The following is a 16572-nucleotide window of genomic DNA, read 5'->3' on the forward strand; positions in this document are numbered from 1 at the left end:
TAATTCACCCGTTTCTAATAACTACCATGTACCCAGAGTTTGATGGTTCACACATGTGGACTTTCTCATTTACCTCCTTCAAATGTTGGTTTTCAACCCTCTATGGCTCTATGTTTCCCCTTTCTTTTACACCGCAGGCAATTGCTAATTACCCTTCACCCTTGTAGAACTTTGCTAATTACCCCACTCGTCTCTCTATGAGAAGCGTCTGCTGTTCCGTATGAAGTTTGCCTCATCACTTAGTAAATTGTTTGATCTACATGATTTGTGGAGTTATGAGACCTGTGCTGGCCGCCCTCGATTGATGCCAGGTTTAGGCCATGAACCTGTTATCAATTTGATGCAAGAAGCACCTTCAAGCCATTCAAAATCTGAGCCCAGATGAGAATCGCGGTCATGGATCAGGTTGGAACTATGTATTCTTTATTTAATTTTGGTTTTGTAATTATTTGCTTAATCCACTTGAAACTCTCTGCTTTATTAGCAATTGTGTGTTTTCCTCTGCTATGCCTGTAAAATCTATCCCGGATGCTTACTACGTTGAATGATTCTGCACTTCTTGAATATTATAACAGATTTTAAATGCTTGTAACATGCATGACTAATTATTAGCACTGGCTAAATATATGTTGCCCTGAAAATAATATGTTTCGGCCTCTTTAAGTAGTCTTCTTGATGGGCTACTAAAAATGATTCAGGCAAATCTCTCTTTTGTTTCCCCAAGTTATTTAAAGATGAAATCTTCTCCTTATCTATTTCATCAAGCGTTGGCTAGTTGTGTAGGCTTGATGTGGGTTTCATTAGCACATTCTGCATGCATGCCATGGCCTGCATGATTGTATAACCATGGGTTTTGATCAGGTAAAGGTAATAATCATAGTTTACATGGTTAATTGGATATTACCTTTATATTACTAATTTGGTTTGAGACCTTGTCAGGAACCTTGGAGAAATATAAGCCACCCCTCCTATTATTGTTAATCAGCTTGTTGCTCTTAGCCACTCTGCCTGCTCCCTTGGACCATCGTAAGGCTGTTCCTAATTTTTCTATTGATTTGGGTGGCCTGTTCCCTGAAGCTCATATCATAGCCTCCTTTCAAGTCTCTCATACTGATAATTCTAATTTCCTTAAGGATTTTGATGCTTTTATTATGCTTTTACCTCCACGGCAACTAGAGCTTGATGCCCAAAGACTAGGACATTAACTTTGGTACCCGGAAACTATTCATGAGTTATCCAGCTCCTTTTTCCACTGCTGCCCTTGGGTTAATTTGTGGCTTTTCTGAAGCTATTTTATCCCAATGTGAAGCTTATGCCCTGTAAGCTTCTCATTTTCTCAGTTCTAATTGCAACTTTGAGCTCAAATTTTTCTCCCTTAATGATGTTGATCACCTAATGTGCTCAACTCCAAATTTATTTTTTGAACTAAAGCCCCTATTGTTGAGACTTCCAGGGATCCCAATTAACATAGGAATTGTTGGAACATTTTTTGCCCTTATATCAGGTGCAAAATTCTACACAAAATTCTTCCTGTGTTGCTACTTTTCCTTGGGTGGAGCATCTGTTTTTGTATATTTCAAATAACCTTGAAGAGTTCTTGGTTATCCCTTCTGGTCCAGCCAGATTATGTGCTTTCCTTGCTTCTGTTAAACCTATCCCAGTTGAAGTCAGTACTTCTTTAATTACTTTCTACTTCTTTCATGTGTTTCTTATGGATGGAGCCAAAGCTCTTGTTGACCCTGTTTGCTCCAATGTCCCCTTTCTCCTGCTGGTACCCTAATCAGTAATTTTTTTGTGCTTGCTCCTTTTGTTACTCAGGTGGGTCTCTCTAAGAAGATGAAAGGTTATTTTAAAAGAGCTTCACCTGCTTCTGCCACTCCAAGTAACAAATGACAATGGAGAGGCAGGAAAATCACTGATGTGGCTAATATACTTCAGGATTGATCAAGAAGATTGATTGGAGTGTGTGATTTGGCATATTGAATGATGGTATGTGCTCTCTTGCAGGATCAAATGGATTGAAATATTTAAATGTCTTCCTTGCAAAGGAACATTTGTTCAGTTGACTTTTGTTAGCAAAGTAATTGATTTTATTAGTCTCAAAGACATCTTTTACTTACTACGGATACAATTATCTTTCATCATCCCTTTCTAGTTAAAGAAATGGGAAAAGGACTCAACATATCCCAAATTTACCTCTCCCTCATTTGGCTAGAAAGGAACTATGGGAAGAATGGCTGAAAATAGAGCATAAGGAGCCCTATTTGTGAGGAAATTTGGTAACAAATTTTCCTTCTTTGTCTACAAGAGCAAACCATGGTACTAAGATCCAGTAATCTTAGATGAAATTCAATGGGTTTCATCTCATCTGTTTATTTGTGGCTTAGATAAATCTGCCCAAACCCCCACCCTTATATGCAAAAGCCTCATCAGGCAAGCTGCCCTGCTAAGGATGAATTCTGCAGAATTTATGGATGTGTCAAAATCCAAAGCAGAGCTTATAAATCATATCCTCTCCCTTCTTCACATTCTTTTGGAACCTCGAAGTATGACCCTCCCTTATCTTGTGGGCATGTTCAAAATCCATAGGAATGGCACTTCTTGAATATTATAACCAGATTTTTAACAGTTTGCTAATCATTAGCGCTGGTGGCTAATCCTATGACATGGGTTTCATTAGCACATGCATGTCATGGCCTGCGTAATTGTACAGCCATGGTTTTTCATCAGGTTTACAAAGGTGATAATCATAGTTTGAATAATTAATTGTGGTATTACCTTTGTATTACTAACTTGGTTTGAGGCCTTGTCAGTAATCTTGACTTTGGTTTAATTAATTTTGTTTGATGCTTTATATTAAAGCTTGTTTTAGCAACACACTTTTTTTTATGTCATGATATGTTACTAATGTGAAACCTCAGTGCGAGGTGGAAACCCACGAAGCCCACGAAGAAATATGCATTGTACGACGGCGAGTCCCGAAAGGACCCATACTAGAGTTCCTCAGAAACGGTCAAAGAAAAGTGCGCGCGCGCGCGCGCACACACACACTCCTTTTAGACTGTTTTCTCTATTGTTTAGCCCAAACCTTTTTCAGTAATTGACACCATTGCATATTAAATTGGTTATTGTACATATTCTTTTTACTCACCTTGTTTTTTGGTTTTCCACTAAGGTTGAACTTTTATTGGCTTGAATGGCTTTCCTTCTACATATAATTTTACCATTTGACCCATGACTAAACCTCATTAGGGATCACTTTCCAAGGTCCCAAATTGTGTGTAAGTCAAAGTACTCTTACACCATAAGAGAACCATTTAATAGTCAAACAACCATATGGGAGTGTAAAGTTTAGTCTCTCTAAAGAAAGCCCCCAAGTGGCTACAACCATGCATCACCATCCTCATGCCTACCTAATCTCCTCTTCATTTTTCAAAACGTTGATTCTCCTTATAGTAAATTGCTTCATGAATTGTTAACCTTGTCCTATTTCATCAAGGTATTTCAAACCTATGCTAGAGTTATGCCTTTTGTTACAGAAGGTTTCCACCTAAAGCAATTCTTTGTGGTTAAGAAGCTTTAACAATTAATATAATCCTCTTGTTGTTTGCAAGAGTACTTCACTTTGATTCAATTCACTAAACTTCTTGATTTCAACTCAACTATTGGACTTTTTTATGGTAATGCATATAACTTCTTACTTGCTTGCTTGAGTTGGACGGAATTTAACCATAAAGCATTGTTGTATTTGGTGAATAAGTCTTGCACCACAAGGTGCACCACCAAATGGTTGCTCATTCTATTGGAATTTGAATTTACTATCACTGTGTGAAAAGGATCAGTGCATGTACATGCCAATCATCTTTCTAGAATTTCAAACCCCCTCTAGGAGTGGAAGATAGCTTTTCTTGTTTAAATAAGTTTAGGCATATTTTTTTGTTTTTTTCCTAAGTGTTTTTACCACATGCATCATTTCAAAAGTTGTCCCATTATTCTAAATTTATTATTGAAAATGTTGTTCTTTGAAAACTAAGTTTATTGTGTCATTATGACATGAGAGGGTGGGTAATGACACATCTTCCTAAATGATTTCCTAAATAGCACTCAAGGTTTTTCTTTGGATGGCGGTAGCTGACAATTCCCCCTCTTCAATAAATATGGTGCATTGAAAGCTGAGTAGAGTCCACTCTTAATAAAAATAACTCTCATTTGCATATATATTCATTTCCATTAAGTTTATTATTCACATCATTTTTTGTCATTGAGTCATGTATTTGTAATTTCACAATCTCTATATTTATTCTATAATTAATGTTACACACACGCACACGCGAAACACACAACACACTCAACTCCTTTGTTTGGCTATTTTTCCTTAACTCTCCCTTTCCTCCCTGAGGTTCAGTCACCATTTCATGGTGGTTTCAATTACTTTTGTATACATTTTTTATCATTGAACTTCTAGGTGACTTTAAAACATTTTTTTTAAATCTAAGTAATTTTTCTCTCTCCTTATGGTGAATCTATAAGGTTATCTTATTTCATACCTCTAATTCTTTTTCTCTTGAGTTTTGTGGCTCCTACCAACCATGGCTAGAGCCACTTGTCTTTCTTATGTGGAGTTTGTTGCTCCTACCCTACCTTTGTCACTTAAAGCGTAGTGCATTTGTTGATGTGCCGCACCAATTTATACCTTTGTAGGGATAGCTATCTTGTGAGTACACTCTATGCTTCTTTATCACAAGGATGATAAGTAGAGTCAAAACTTGGACTGTTGTCAGGTCATTTTTCTGATGTGCCTCAACCATTTATACCTTTGTAGATCCTTTGATAGCTATCTTGTAATTTTGTGCTTCTTTATGAGAAGGATGATAAGTAGAGTCAAAGCTTGGACCCTTGGGTTATTTTTATGAATACAAAAGCTATTTTGACGTCATTTTTTCATATGAAAATCTTATTTCTTTTGATTTTACTTCTATTATGTCAATGTAATGGTTCTTTTATTATTTTCTCTATCTAGAAGACTTATTTATTACTTTATTTCAAAGGGGAGAGAGAGAGAGAGAGAGAGAGAGAGAGAGAGATTAAACTTCTACTAAAGACCTAATGGGCCTCTAAGACTAAAATGATACAATAATGTCCATGGCATATCTCATCTCATGGAACGGAAAATAAAATAGAAATAGAACAAAACTATCTTAGTGGAGTGATACAAAACTGTCCATGGAAATCTCATCAAGGAATACCAAGAACATGAAACATGAGAAGCATTAGCCCCCATTAGATGGTATACCACTCTCCAAAAATATCAAGCATGGGGCTAATGAGTATGGTCGAGAGGTCTCCCTCAGCTACGTCACGTGGAAAGGTACTTCGATGGCAATGGAGTATGTCATAGATCAAGACTTGATAAGGGGATCGTGACCAACATGCATGGAGCTCGAGGGCATTGGGCACGTTGGAATGTAAAGGCCCGGCCCAAGGTAACTCTTGGTCTCGGCGTGGTGGGTCTAGAACAACCCAAGGTGGATCCATGAGATCCATTATATGGGTGTCCTCCTCCTGGGTCCAAAAGAAGTTGGTGATGGAGCACGGGTGGATCGGACAAAAGCTCTCTCAAGAAAGTGTCCCTGTATCTGTAGAAAGCCCTAGGTAAAGCTAGTTCGGGAAGTCAATAATCCTCGAGAGTGGGCCAAATCTCTCATGGAAGAGAATGTGAAACCTCCAACGGATTTCATAGTATACTGAGCAACAACATTTGTAATGTTCGTTTGTCTCAACATGTGTGGCATAATCGACAGATCCTCTTCTCCTCCTTGGGCCTCCATATGAGCTCCTTGGCTGTGAAGATGTACTCAGCTCTTCCTGTCTCCACTCTAAGGCAATGGGATGAAACATGTATCTGGTCAATCGCAATATGCATGGCATGGGACATGTGACCACTCGGGTAGCCCGGATACTAGATCATCCTCATTGAGCATGAGAAACTGATCTTTGTAGAAGTACATCTTCAGTGGGAGCTTTGAAGGTGTGATCCATGTGCAGTGGATGTAGAGGCTGAGAAGATCTGACCATAACATCCTTATGAGAGATCCAAAGAAAAGGGAAGTAAATTGTATTGAAGGGATAGGAGGTGGTCCATACGGTCCATGTAGAGCCCATATTCTGAGGAACCAAGTGGAAACTCGGGCACACTATACTCTAGGGTGGCTCTCAAGTGCTAGCTGTCTCGAGAACTCCATCGACACAGAGTCCCTTGTGATCCGAGAGAGAGAGAGAGAGAGAGAGAGAGAGAGAGAGAGAGAGAGAGAGAGAGAGAGAGAGAGAGAGAGAGAGAGAGAGAGCATGAAAACCTCCCCTGAGAAGAGACTTAGGAAAACCTAACCAGAAGAAGAGCGGTCTCAACACAACCGAAGCCGTTAAAAGCCCAAGAATCACAACCGAGCTCCACATCTCTCTCCAAGGTGCAAACTATTCCTCCAACCATGCTAAAATAAAGTGAGGTAGAGATGCCACAAGTTGCATACCACAGTCAGCATTGTCTACAATTTTACCTCAAAGCCATGCAAGCTCTTACACGTCACTTCTTACAGCCGCCATCACCATGCTTCAAGCAAACAGGCCGAGTAGCCACCAATTTTTTAAAAAGAGGCTCAATCAAACAAGCCGAGTAGCCACCATCTAGTCTCAACCAATACTCGAATCTATTTGGCATGTTCAGTAAGCCACCCATATCACTCCCAATTCATCAACATATATGCCATATTGGGTGTCCTAAATTCTTCCGTTTTCATGAACAATCCAACCTCATTCACACCTGCCTTATCAGCTAGCCTCGCTATACATCAACACTCAATTCCCTATCTCAAACCATGTGTAAGAATCAAAGAAAGTAAGAAAGCAATGCGTTGCAGTTTTCACAAGAAAAAGCTTCTATATAGGCTCACCTCTCACTCAATGTCCATGCACAATACCTATAATATACAGGCGGGCTATGCATATAACAGACGCATCAATAAACATTGATATCTCAAGTACCTATATTAAGCCTAGCCATCCAAGTACATTTCAAAACGGGAAGACCATGGCAGTCCATGGTACAACTCATCACCTGGACCTTTCTCAAATCAACAGGAACCTTCTGTAGTAGCCACTTTTTCGGCCTCACCACCCACTGATCCACATTGACTTTACCTTTATCTCTAGTACTCGCTAACACCAAATCTTCCAAGCCACAGAGACCACCTAGCTCCATCACAGCTATGGACAAAACCTATTGCCATGCCTCAACAATTTAATAATCTTGACTCCCTAGGGAAAGGGATTTTGAGAAAATGTCAAAGAAAGCAACAAAGAGAGTCGAAGAAAACAATTGAGTTGGAAAAATCTTTAAGTTGGAGTATAACAGAAGGGCACACCTTCCGCCCATTGGCCACACTTATCACTTGCATATTTTACTACAGACATCGCATTTTTCATATCTTGCATCTCACAGCACACACAAACACATACACCTACAACTAACTTCATCAACGCTAACCCAAGAACATCTTTGGATGGGGGAGTATGGCTGGTGCAAACCTGGCCCATGATATGACCCTATTGCTTAGAGTACCCTCGATCTTGTAGCTACCTCCAAAGAGCTTCAATGGATGCAACCTCTACGTTGACTCCAATTAAACGCCAAAAAAACCTCACCGTGGCCAATGAAGAAGCCCAATTTCTAGGTATCACACTATGAGATCAAGGTATAATATCATGTCCCACTAAGAAGATTTGGACCATTGTCTACCCATGCAAATCATTCCATGGTGGTCCTAGATGCGGACCGCTTCTACTAACTCCCTAATTTTGAAGAGTCCCAATCATTTTCATAACACACGGAGACCTCCCATGAAGAACTTCTATATCACCTATATACTTTTTATGCCATCTCGACAAGCTGCCTACCACTAGGGCTACCCAAAGATGCTTCCCAATATGCTCATATCCGGCTGCAAGTTGGTTCCGCATAATCACTTAACCTCACATGCCGAATTCATGATGGTATCTTGGAGAATCCACACATTTCCACTCTTCCCATTGACTTGTATGATGCGAGGATCCATCCTTGTTAGGAAGCAAAGTATATTAACCACTCTATACGTTAACATGGTTTCACCTACCTGACCTACCGTAAGACGGTTTGCCATTTTATCCACTTAAATGGACACTTATCTTTTGTTAGACAATGCTTAAATATATAAAGCGGCCTTAATTTGTACTTAATGTGAAATAGGAAAAGTCTAAGGACTTCATGTATATACTTGCTTAAGACTAGTAATAGAGATCGAACCATTTTTAAATTTAACCTAGTGTAAAAACTAGTCAATCATCTTTTATAATAAGCAATACACAATCATTCCCTTGCAATATAGTAAGTCATTTTTTACAATAAGAAATACACAATCATTCCCTTATAATAGAATACTTGTGAGCTCTCATTCTTCACTACTTTTGCTTGCTAGTGTTCTATTGAATCGTGCATGCTTGCTAGATTGGATTGTTTGTAGGTTTTTTGCTTGTATTAGCTTTCTCTTCTTTCGATGCCTTTTGTGAGAGAGAACCATTGTTGCGAATAACCATCTTTGTTTGTCTCATCTAGGTGAAGAGACCTCTCCCTTCACCCCATCAACAAGGAGCGTTCCAGTGTGACAATGGAGTAAGAATGTGATTGACGAGCTAGCACACCCACATAGAGAAGTTGCAATTGCGGTTCTAAGGTAAGGCCCAATGACACATGCGACTAAGGTAGGCGCTTGACTCAAATAGTGCTATGGAGAGATCTCACCACATAAGAGCGAGATTATCATCACAATTCTATCATCATAACTCTGTGTTGTGTAATGGAGGACAATGGTACTATCATTAGATGAGGTTTGCATTTCCATCCACCCCAATGTACATATTGGTGGCATCATGTAATATTGACATGGCTATCGATACTACCTTTTCATCAACATATATTTATAGTGTAGGTAGTTGCTTTTTTTTTTTAGTTTCCTTTTCACCATGGATTAGTATTTTGGTCTCCTGGGCCCTTTGGACTTCTAAAGACATTGATATATATATATATATATATATATATATATATATATATATATATATATATATATATATATATATATATATATATATATATATATATATATATATATCATCTTCGGAACTTTTGAGAGAGATCTTTCTCTCTCAAAATGTAAGTTTACCCAATCATCAACAAATCACTTGTTTATAGACCAAAGTGCATGTTGCGTTCATTGAGTTTCATACCAAGGCAACAATGTAACAAGGAGATATAATTGCTATCTTCTACTCTTTGTCATGGACCAATTAATTGCCATGAGACTTGCTAGCAAAAAAAGAAACTTAGCCACAATGGTAGCAAAACACCTTTATATTTCAAATGCAATGCAATTAAAATAATATATGGAAGCAAGGAATGCTATTATTTAGAATTGTGGTCTCTCCTTAATTAGTGTTTCAAGTGTCTTTTGTGTGACAAGTGACTATGAGAATAGAGCTAGGGAGTAATAAAAAACCCTAGTAGTCTTTCGCAATAGCTCAATTGGCAACCCCTTGATATAAGATGCTTCTATGATATAAGACCCAATGCTTGGACGTCCAAGATATTTTGTAATAGTTCTTGCCCCTATTTCATATCTTTATCAAGCTCATGGTCAATTTACTAGAGCCCATCACTCTTCTTTGGAGAAGATGTAGCATGTCCTAGAGAAGATAGCATGTTAAGGTTTGAAGCACTTGCTCTCCCTCTTCAAAGCTCTTTTTACCACTAGTCAACCTAGGTAGGACTTTAAAGCAAGGGAGTCAAAAAGGTGTCAAGATGAACAAGATTTTTAACTTAGCAACTCAAGGGCCTCAAGCAATAGAAGGAGAACTAGTCCTCTCCTTTAATAAACTTTCTAACCTTAACGAAAGGCATCTACCATTACGATGACTTGCACCTTTTCTTAAGAAATTGATGTCAACATGCACATTAAGTTCAACATCATCACGTAACCTTAGCTATCTAGCCTATGCCTGATCATTGACTCCTTGGCTTGCCTCTACGCCTCAACATTCTTTCATACAATTTCGCCTTTAATATTCTAGCCTTTTTTTCTTTCTTTTGTTTTTTCATATGTTCATGTGATCTCTGCTCCAACTATAGCTGACGAGAAGCCCATCGAGTTCATTACCATTGCAAATCATGGGATGATATCCATGGAAAGTGTTGAAATACTTCTTAAGGGTTTTTTGATTCTTGCCTCTTATGTTTGATTGTGTGTGCAATTCAAAAGGGGTAATCTTCTCTGACATGTCAATTATTTGGATTCTATGCATTTCCTTACTCCCCTTTCCCCCTCCCTCTCCTCCTTTCCTCAATCCCTCCTCCCTCTTGAACATTTAGAGCTCTTTGTCATGGTCACACTTGTAGTGCATTGATTTACTTCAGCATATTGAAATGAATAAACCAACCTTACATAATCAAGCTATAGCTTTGCAAATGCATACCACTTGTTAGCACTATTTGAGTCATCCTTTTTGTACAATAGTCAACCTTCCAAAAGAATGTTTTTAGAGGGTCATGCTGCTAGATATTTCTACAATTCAGAGTAGACATTCTTGTAGAAAAAATTAATTGAATATTTCACAAATTGAAGGTAATTGTTTAAATCTGCATCTCACGATTGTCTAACTAAAGATGCATCTCCCATCACACCATGAGAAGAAAAAATCTGACATTCGTCATATGCATCGAAGAGTATTTTTATGAAGGTCTCTAGATCAGGGTAAATTGGACAACATATATGGACCTACCACTCACCACTATCGGCCAGTATTACCTCCACACCTACGTAGGACTTATGCTAGCTACTCTCAGCCTGCAATAAGTCCACAACACTTCTCTAGCTACTCTCTTAACCTGCAATTCCTTTACACCTTTTAACATAACACTGTTGCTAAATAATTTAACATCGTGCATACTCCTCATCAATATTACAAAGGGTTATAATCAAAGGTATGTGACCTTAGCCCTAGTCATGCTGGTTACTAGTTGCTGATTAAGATAGATCTGCGTAGTAAGTACATGTTGGGCATTGAATCTATCCATGATAATACTTCCTGCCCTATTTGTACGAGCATGTACATCTGATGCATCATTATCACAATTTTGCATTTTGATTACCAAAAGAAAAATTGCACTCAACTGCACCCAAAATATGCCACAAGGGAAGATGCTTAGAGTGGTACATTAGACCATGTCCAAAAATAAATGACGCCGAAGCTTATGGATGTGATGATAAGGACATTCTGCATGCATGCAAGATGTACATACCCAAAATGGGCAAAATGAAATGGGGCAGGATTGATGGAGCTCCGGTGTTCCATCAATCTAAAAAGTTGGTCTTAGAATGTTTGATATTATTTTTATGATCCTTACAAAAAAAGGAGCCAACCTTAAAAGATTCAGAAAGAGCACCCCATCCCCCCCCCCCCCAAAAAAAAAAACAAAAGAAAAAGCCTTCATGTGATTACCTTACATGCTGCCATAAGGCTCAGCATGCGCAATCCCTTGCTCAAAGGGAGTGGAAAGGTCTCTCTCTATACAAACTAGTCGTTAGTGTACAGCCTTCCATTAGCATTCGCAAAGCATACTCCTTGAAAATTGAGGCTTAAAAAGGGAGCATGAATACTCAAACACTAGAAGATACTCTCCACTAAAAAAAATCAAAACTTTGGGACTGAAAGTCGGAAAACTAAATTAAGGTGCCATTATCCCATTAATGGTGTATGAAATAGATTTGGCCAAGTCCACCTTGAAAAGTAGTGTTTGAAGAGTATTCATAATATTGTAGTCTGGATCCAGCTTGCGCTGCCAACCCTGTCAACATAATTGAGAACGTCAGCACTCATAAAGAGCAATAAACCACAAAAGGGAAAGGACAAGCACTTTTCTAATAGAGTGGTGCATGTGCTTCAGTAACCAAAAAAAAAACCATTAAACGAAACCTGTGAAATGTTTCTATGCCAGAACACTTCAAAATATTTTCAAAACCTCTAAAACAGCATTTTGCCAAAGTTTAGGTCAAATTTTTTGAAGTCCTTTTTTTTTGCCCTTTTGACCTCCACGTTTTCCAGCATTTCGCATGCAATTTGCAGCCTATTTTCCACTTAAGTTTACTGTGCCCTTGGGGTGGGTTTTTGACTGGCTACCTGGGAAGACTTCCCTCATGCAGCCGTGATGCCATTGCATGGCCCAAAACCAGCTTTATTACTCGGGGTGGCATAGTGGGCCATAGAGACTAGTCCTATAATCTATTGACACTCTATTCGACCTCTTTGAGGAGGTGGCAGAGTGTCGCGTCTGCAGGCCTCCCGATGGGACTCCCATGTGTTCTCCACCCCTCATGACATAATAAGCAGCCTACTGGATGGACCCCATTCAAGGAGACGATAGGGGTGTTACTGTAACTTGGTTGAACACAATGCTAATCAATACACTTAAATACACTAAGATTTGAAGGACACTTGCTCAAATACAAGAAGTAAATTGCTGAATTGACAAGAGACACACAATCAGCCGGAACGGCCGACCCCTCCCTTGAGTAAATTGTATTACTATTGGAGAAATTCAATACATAGCTTCACGGGCATCCATTGCCAAATCCTCCATGCCAATGCATATGAAATTCAGTATTTAGAAAACAATGGTATGTCAATGTAGATCACCAAGGAGCTGCCTTGATGCCCGGCCCGACTTCAGTGCCCATATTCTCTACCATTGGCTCTATGTTCTACCAAGCAAGGTAGCAACATCTTCAAGAGCACATAGGACAAGAGAAATACTACACAGGGCGGCTAAACAAGGAGTCCTGCCCTTCTACTGAATAAGTAATGACAACACATTGTCCAATTAGCTTACCAATCTTCATAGAAGTTGTTGCAAGCGGAAGCCTTCGCGTGGTAGCTTTAGAAGTGTTGGTATCTTCGATTTGCCGCAATCCTTCGCGACAAAAGTCTTCAAGAGGATGAAGGGAACCCTGGGAAAGCTTCCCCTATGGTTCAACTTGAGAAAGGAAGGCTGAAATTAGGGTTTTAAGCAAAAAGACCAAAAATTACAACAAAAATGAGAGCTGTTTTGCTGAATTTCAGTCATTGGGAGTGAGTAGGAGAGTGATTAGCACTTGGAAACACTCTTGGAAGCTTGGAAAACACCCTAGCAAGTTGGGTATGGCTATGGAGAGCTTGGAAATGGAGAGAAATGGTGGAAAAACAGAGTTTTCAGCCTCCAAAAATCCTCACGAAGAGAAAACACGAATTTTCTCTTAATAAGTAAGTGAATTGGGGTCCAATCAGGTGAAGGGACATGGGGAGATGCCCATTTATGAGTAAAAAGGGAGAATCAGGTCCTGGACATTGAGTCTTGTCCGCCTCGGGACTTCAATGAGTGTGAATAATTTATAAGTGACTTTTGGGCGCCCAAACTTTAATGAAGTGGGAACGCACTCACTTATAAATATTGTCTAAGTCCTAAGGACTATTTGAGCCTAGATTGGGTAATACTTACCACCTGTTCACATGCCACACAACCATGTCAGCAGACAGTTTCACACGCATGGTTCACGGGCGGGCGTCAATCACATGCATAGACACATTCCATAAGCCATGGACACCAATCCAATATGTACATAGTGTGAAAGCAAGAGTGAACCATTCGAGTGGCCAAATGGTGACATCCCCCCACGCTTCTAAACAGTTGTCCGCAACTGAAATGCATCCAAATATATCTGAAGCACATGCGGGCAATCTTTGAAGAACTCTTCATCTACCCATTTAGCATCAATGGGAAGATAGTTCTTAAACTTCACAAGGTAACGCCTCACAACTTTGCCTGCAGCAAGCTTGCGTTCCTTGTGATACACAATCTGCTCTGGCTGCAAGATCTCCTCAAGCTCATCCACTTCTGGTGGATCCTCAATGACCATTTCACTGGGCTCCGGCCCTACATACTTGCGAAGGAGACTCACATGAAAAGCATTGTGTATGTGCCAATGACTAGGTAATGCCAATCTGAAAGCCACTTCATTGATCTTCTCGATCACTCGAAAAGGCCCATAGTACCTGGTTGCAAGCTTAGGATATGCACCCTCTTTGCCAGGCCTCTTTGCAAGTCTTGCTTTCTCAAATTTCAGCAATACCCAATCATTCTCTTTAACATCCAATTGCCTTCTATGCTTGTCGGCAGCCTTTTTATGCTTGTCTTGTGACCTTGAAATGGTTGTCCGCACCTGAGCAAAAGCAATATCCAAGTCTCTTACATACTCATCAACTGCAATATCTCATCCTTTGTGCGAAGGATGGGTGGCAAAACCACCTTACCATAAACAATCTCAAACGGGGCCTTTCCCGTAGATGCATGCACTGTGTTGTTGTATGCAAATTCGACAAGCAATAAGTACTTCTCCCAAGAAGACTTCTGATCCGCCACATAACATTTCAAGAGATCCAACACGACTGAATTTGCAGCCTCACTTTGCCCATCCGTTTGAGGGTGATAAGCTGATGAGAAGTCCAATTTGGTGCCCATATTATCAAATAAGGCTCGCCAAAAGAGACTTGTAGTCCTGGGATCTCTATCCCCCACAATGGACTTCGGCATTCCATGATGTTTGAACACTTGTGCAAGGTATATTTTAACCATATGCTCAGCTTTGATGGTCTTTTTGACCGGCAAGAAATGAGCTTGCTTGCTAAACCTGTCCACAATTGTCCAAATTGCATCATTACCTTGTTGGGTACGTGGCAAGTCCATAATGAAATCCATTGTAATACTTTCCCATGGCTGCGTGGGAATAGGCAATGACTGAAGCAAACCTGGTGCCTTTTGCCTATCAAATTTGACCTTTTGACAGGAGATACATGCACGTACATGTGCCTCTATGTCCTTCCGCATACCTGGCCAAAAGAAATACCGCTCAATCATGTGTGTAGTAGGCATTATGCCTCTATGACCAGCATATGGAGGAGCATGGCACTCATACAAAACCTTCTGCCTCATGTCAGACACCACACATAGGCAATTATCTTTCATGAGATAACCCTCTTTGATCACATATGAGGCATGTGCATGACCAGCCATCAAATCAGCCCAAATAGTGACAAAATCAACATCCGTATGATACAAATCACGCATGGTAGACAAGCTCCCATGAGAGGCAACCGAGATAGCTGCTACATACGGCTTTCATGACAATGCATCGGCACTACATTCTTCTTTCCCGGGGTGTGCAAGATCTGAAAATGAAACATAGAGAGGAAATTGGGCATCCTCATATGCTTCTCTGACAACTTAGTTTGAGTAAGAAAATACCTCAAACTCTGGTGATCTGTGTTGGGAGAATCAAGAATTAGGGTTAGGTTAATTCATGTGGGAGACATACACAGAGAGAACAAAGGGAGAGAGAGAGAGGGAGTTGTGGGGATAAGTCAACTCATGAAGATATGAGTGTGTGACTCCCCTATCACACATGTATATTGCACTAGTACACATAGTGCACTTAGTACATTAAAAGTACTAAGTGTACTATGTACTATAACTTATGGGCTTGTACACACTATAAGGGTGGGCATAACGCCTTTACCCCAACAACCTCCCACTTAAAGGCAAAGTGCCCTTAAATGAAGGAAAATAAAAAATCAGCATGTACATGATACTATACAAGGCCATATCAAGGCTGAAACTGGCCTCATCCAATGCCCATCAAGTGTCTGCAATGAGCAAACCGCTCCAGAGGCAAACTCTTTGTCAACAGATCAGCCGGGTTGTCATCCGTATGAATCTTAACAAGCTGAATTTGCTTGTTCTCTATCACCTCTCTGATGAAGTGATACTTCACATCCACATGCTTCGTCTTTGCATGAAAGACAGGGTTCTTTGCCAACTGGATGGCACTCTGACTATCACAATGCAACAATGGAATATCCCCTGTATAGCCCAAGTCAACCACTAACCGAGATAGCCATAATGCCTCCTTGCAAGCCTCTGTGGCTGCAATATACTCGGCCTCTGTAGTAGATAAGGCTGTGCACTTCTGCATCCTGGATATCCATGACACAGCACCTCCTGTGAATGTAAATACATAACCGGTAGTAGACTTCCGATTATCTGGATGACCGGCATAATCCGAATCCGTGTAACCATGCACTAATGCATCCTGTTTGCCAAAGCAAATGCACATATCCTGTGTGCCCTTCAGGTATCTCATGACACCTTTCACTGCTTCCCAATGCTTCTTGCCAGGGTTGGCCATGTATCTAGAAACCACTCCCACTGCAAATGCAATGTCCGGCCTAGTAGCAACCATGGCATACATGAGACTGCCACATGCTGAAGCATACGGAATCTTGGCCATATCAGCCCTGTCTCTATCTGACTGTGGACTGTCCATAGCACTGAGTTTCACATATGGAGGCAAAGGAGTACTAGTCTTCTTCCCCCCGTCCATATTGAACCTCTGCAAGACTTTG

The 16572-nt window shown here is 40.1% G+C and overlaps 1 protein-coding gene and 1 long non-coding RNA gene across 4 annotated transcripts in view; one reads left to right on the forward strand and one right to left on the reverse strand.

Annotated features, from left to right (window-relative positions):
* Positions 1–25: 25 nt before the first annotated feature.
* Positions 26–3263, forward strand: LOC147610523 (uncharacterized). Of its 2 annotated transcripts, XR_015264048.1 has the most exons (3): positions 158–405; positions 1819–1989; positions 2922–3263. It is a non-coding gene; the product is annotated as an uncharacterized LOC147610523 (long non-coding RNA). The 2 variants fall into 2 exon arrangements; XR_015264047.1 differs by lacking the exon at positions 2922–3263 and having other exon boundaries at positions 26–405; positions 1819–2119.
* Positions 3264–11342: 8079 nt separating this feature from the next.
* The window catches only part of LOC147610524 (uncharacterized), a 48577-nt gene continuing 43347 nt past the window's right edge, over positions 11343–16572 (reverse strand). For both annotated transcript variants that reach the window (XM_086785925.1, XM_086785926.1), the window contains exon 5: positions 11343–11926. In XM_086785925.1, coding sequence (XP_086642051.1) covers positions 11807–11926 — 120 coding nt within the window. In that variant the 3' untranslated portion in view covers positions 11343–11806. The remainder of the gene's footprint in view (positions 11927–16572) is intronic.

Source organism: Cibotium barometz, chromosome 49 (genome assembly GCF_041138505.1).
Source record: "Cibotium barometz isolate CiBa-2024 chromosome 49, ASM4113850v1, whole genome shotgun sequence".
Taxonomy (NCBI): domain Eukaryota; kingdom Viridiplantae; phylum Streptophyta; class Polypodiopsida; order Cyatheales; family Cibotiaceae; genus Cibotium; species Cibotium barometz.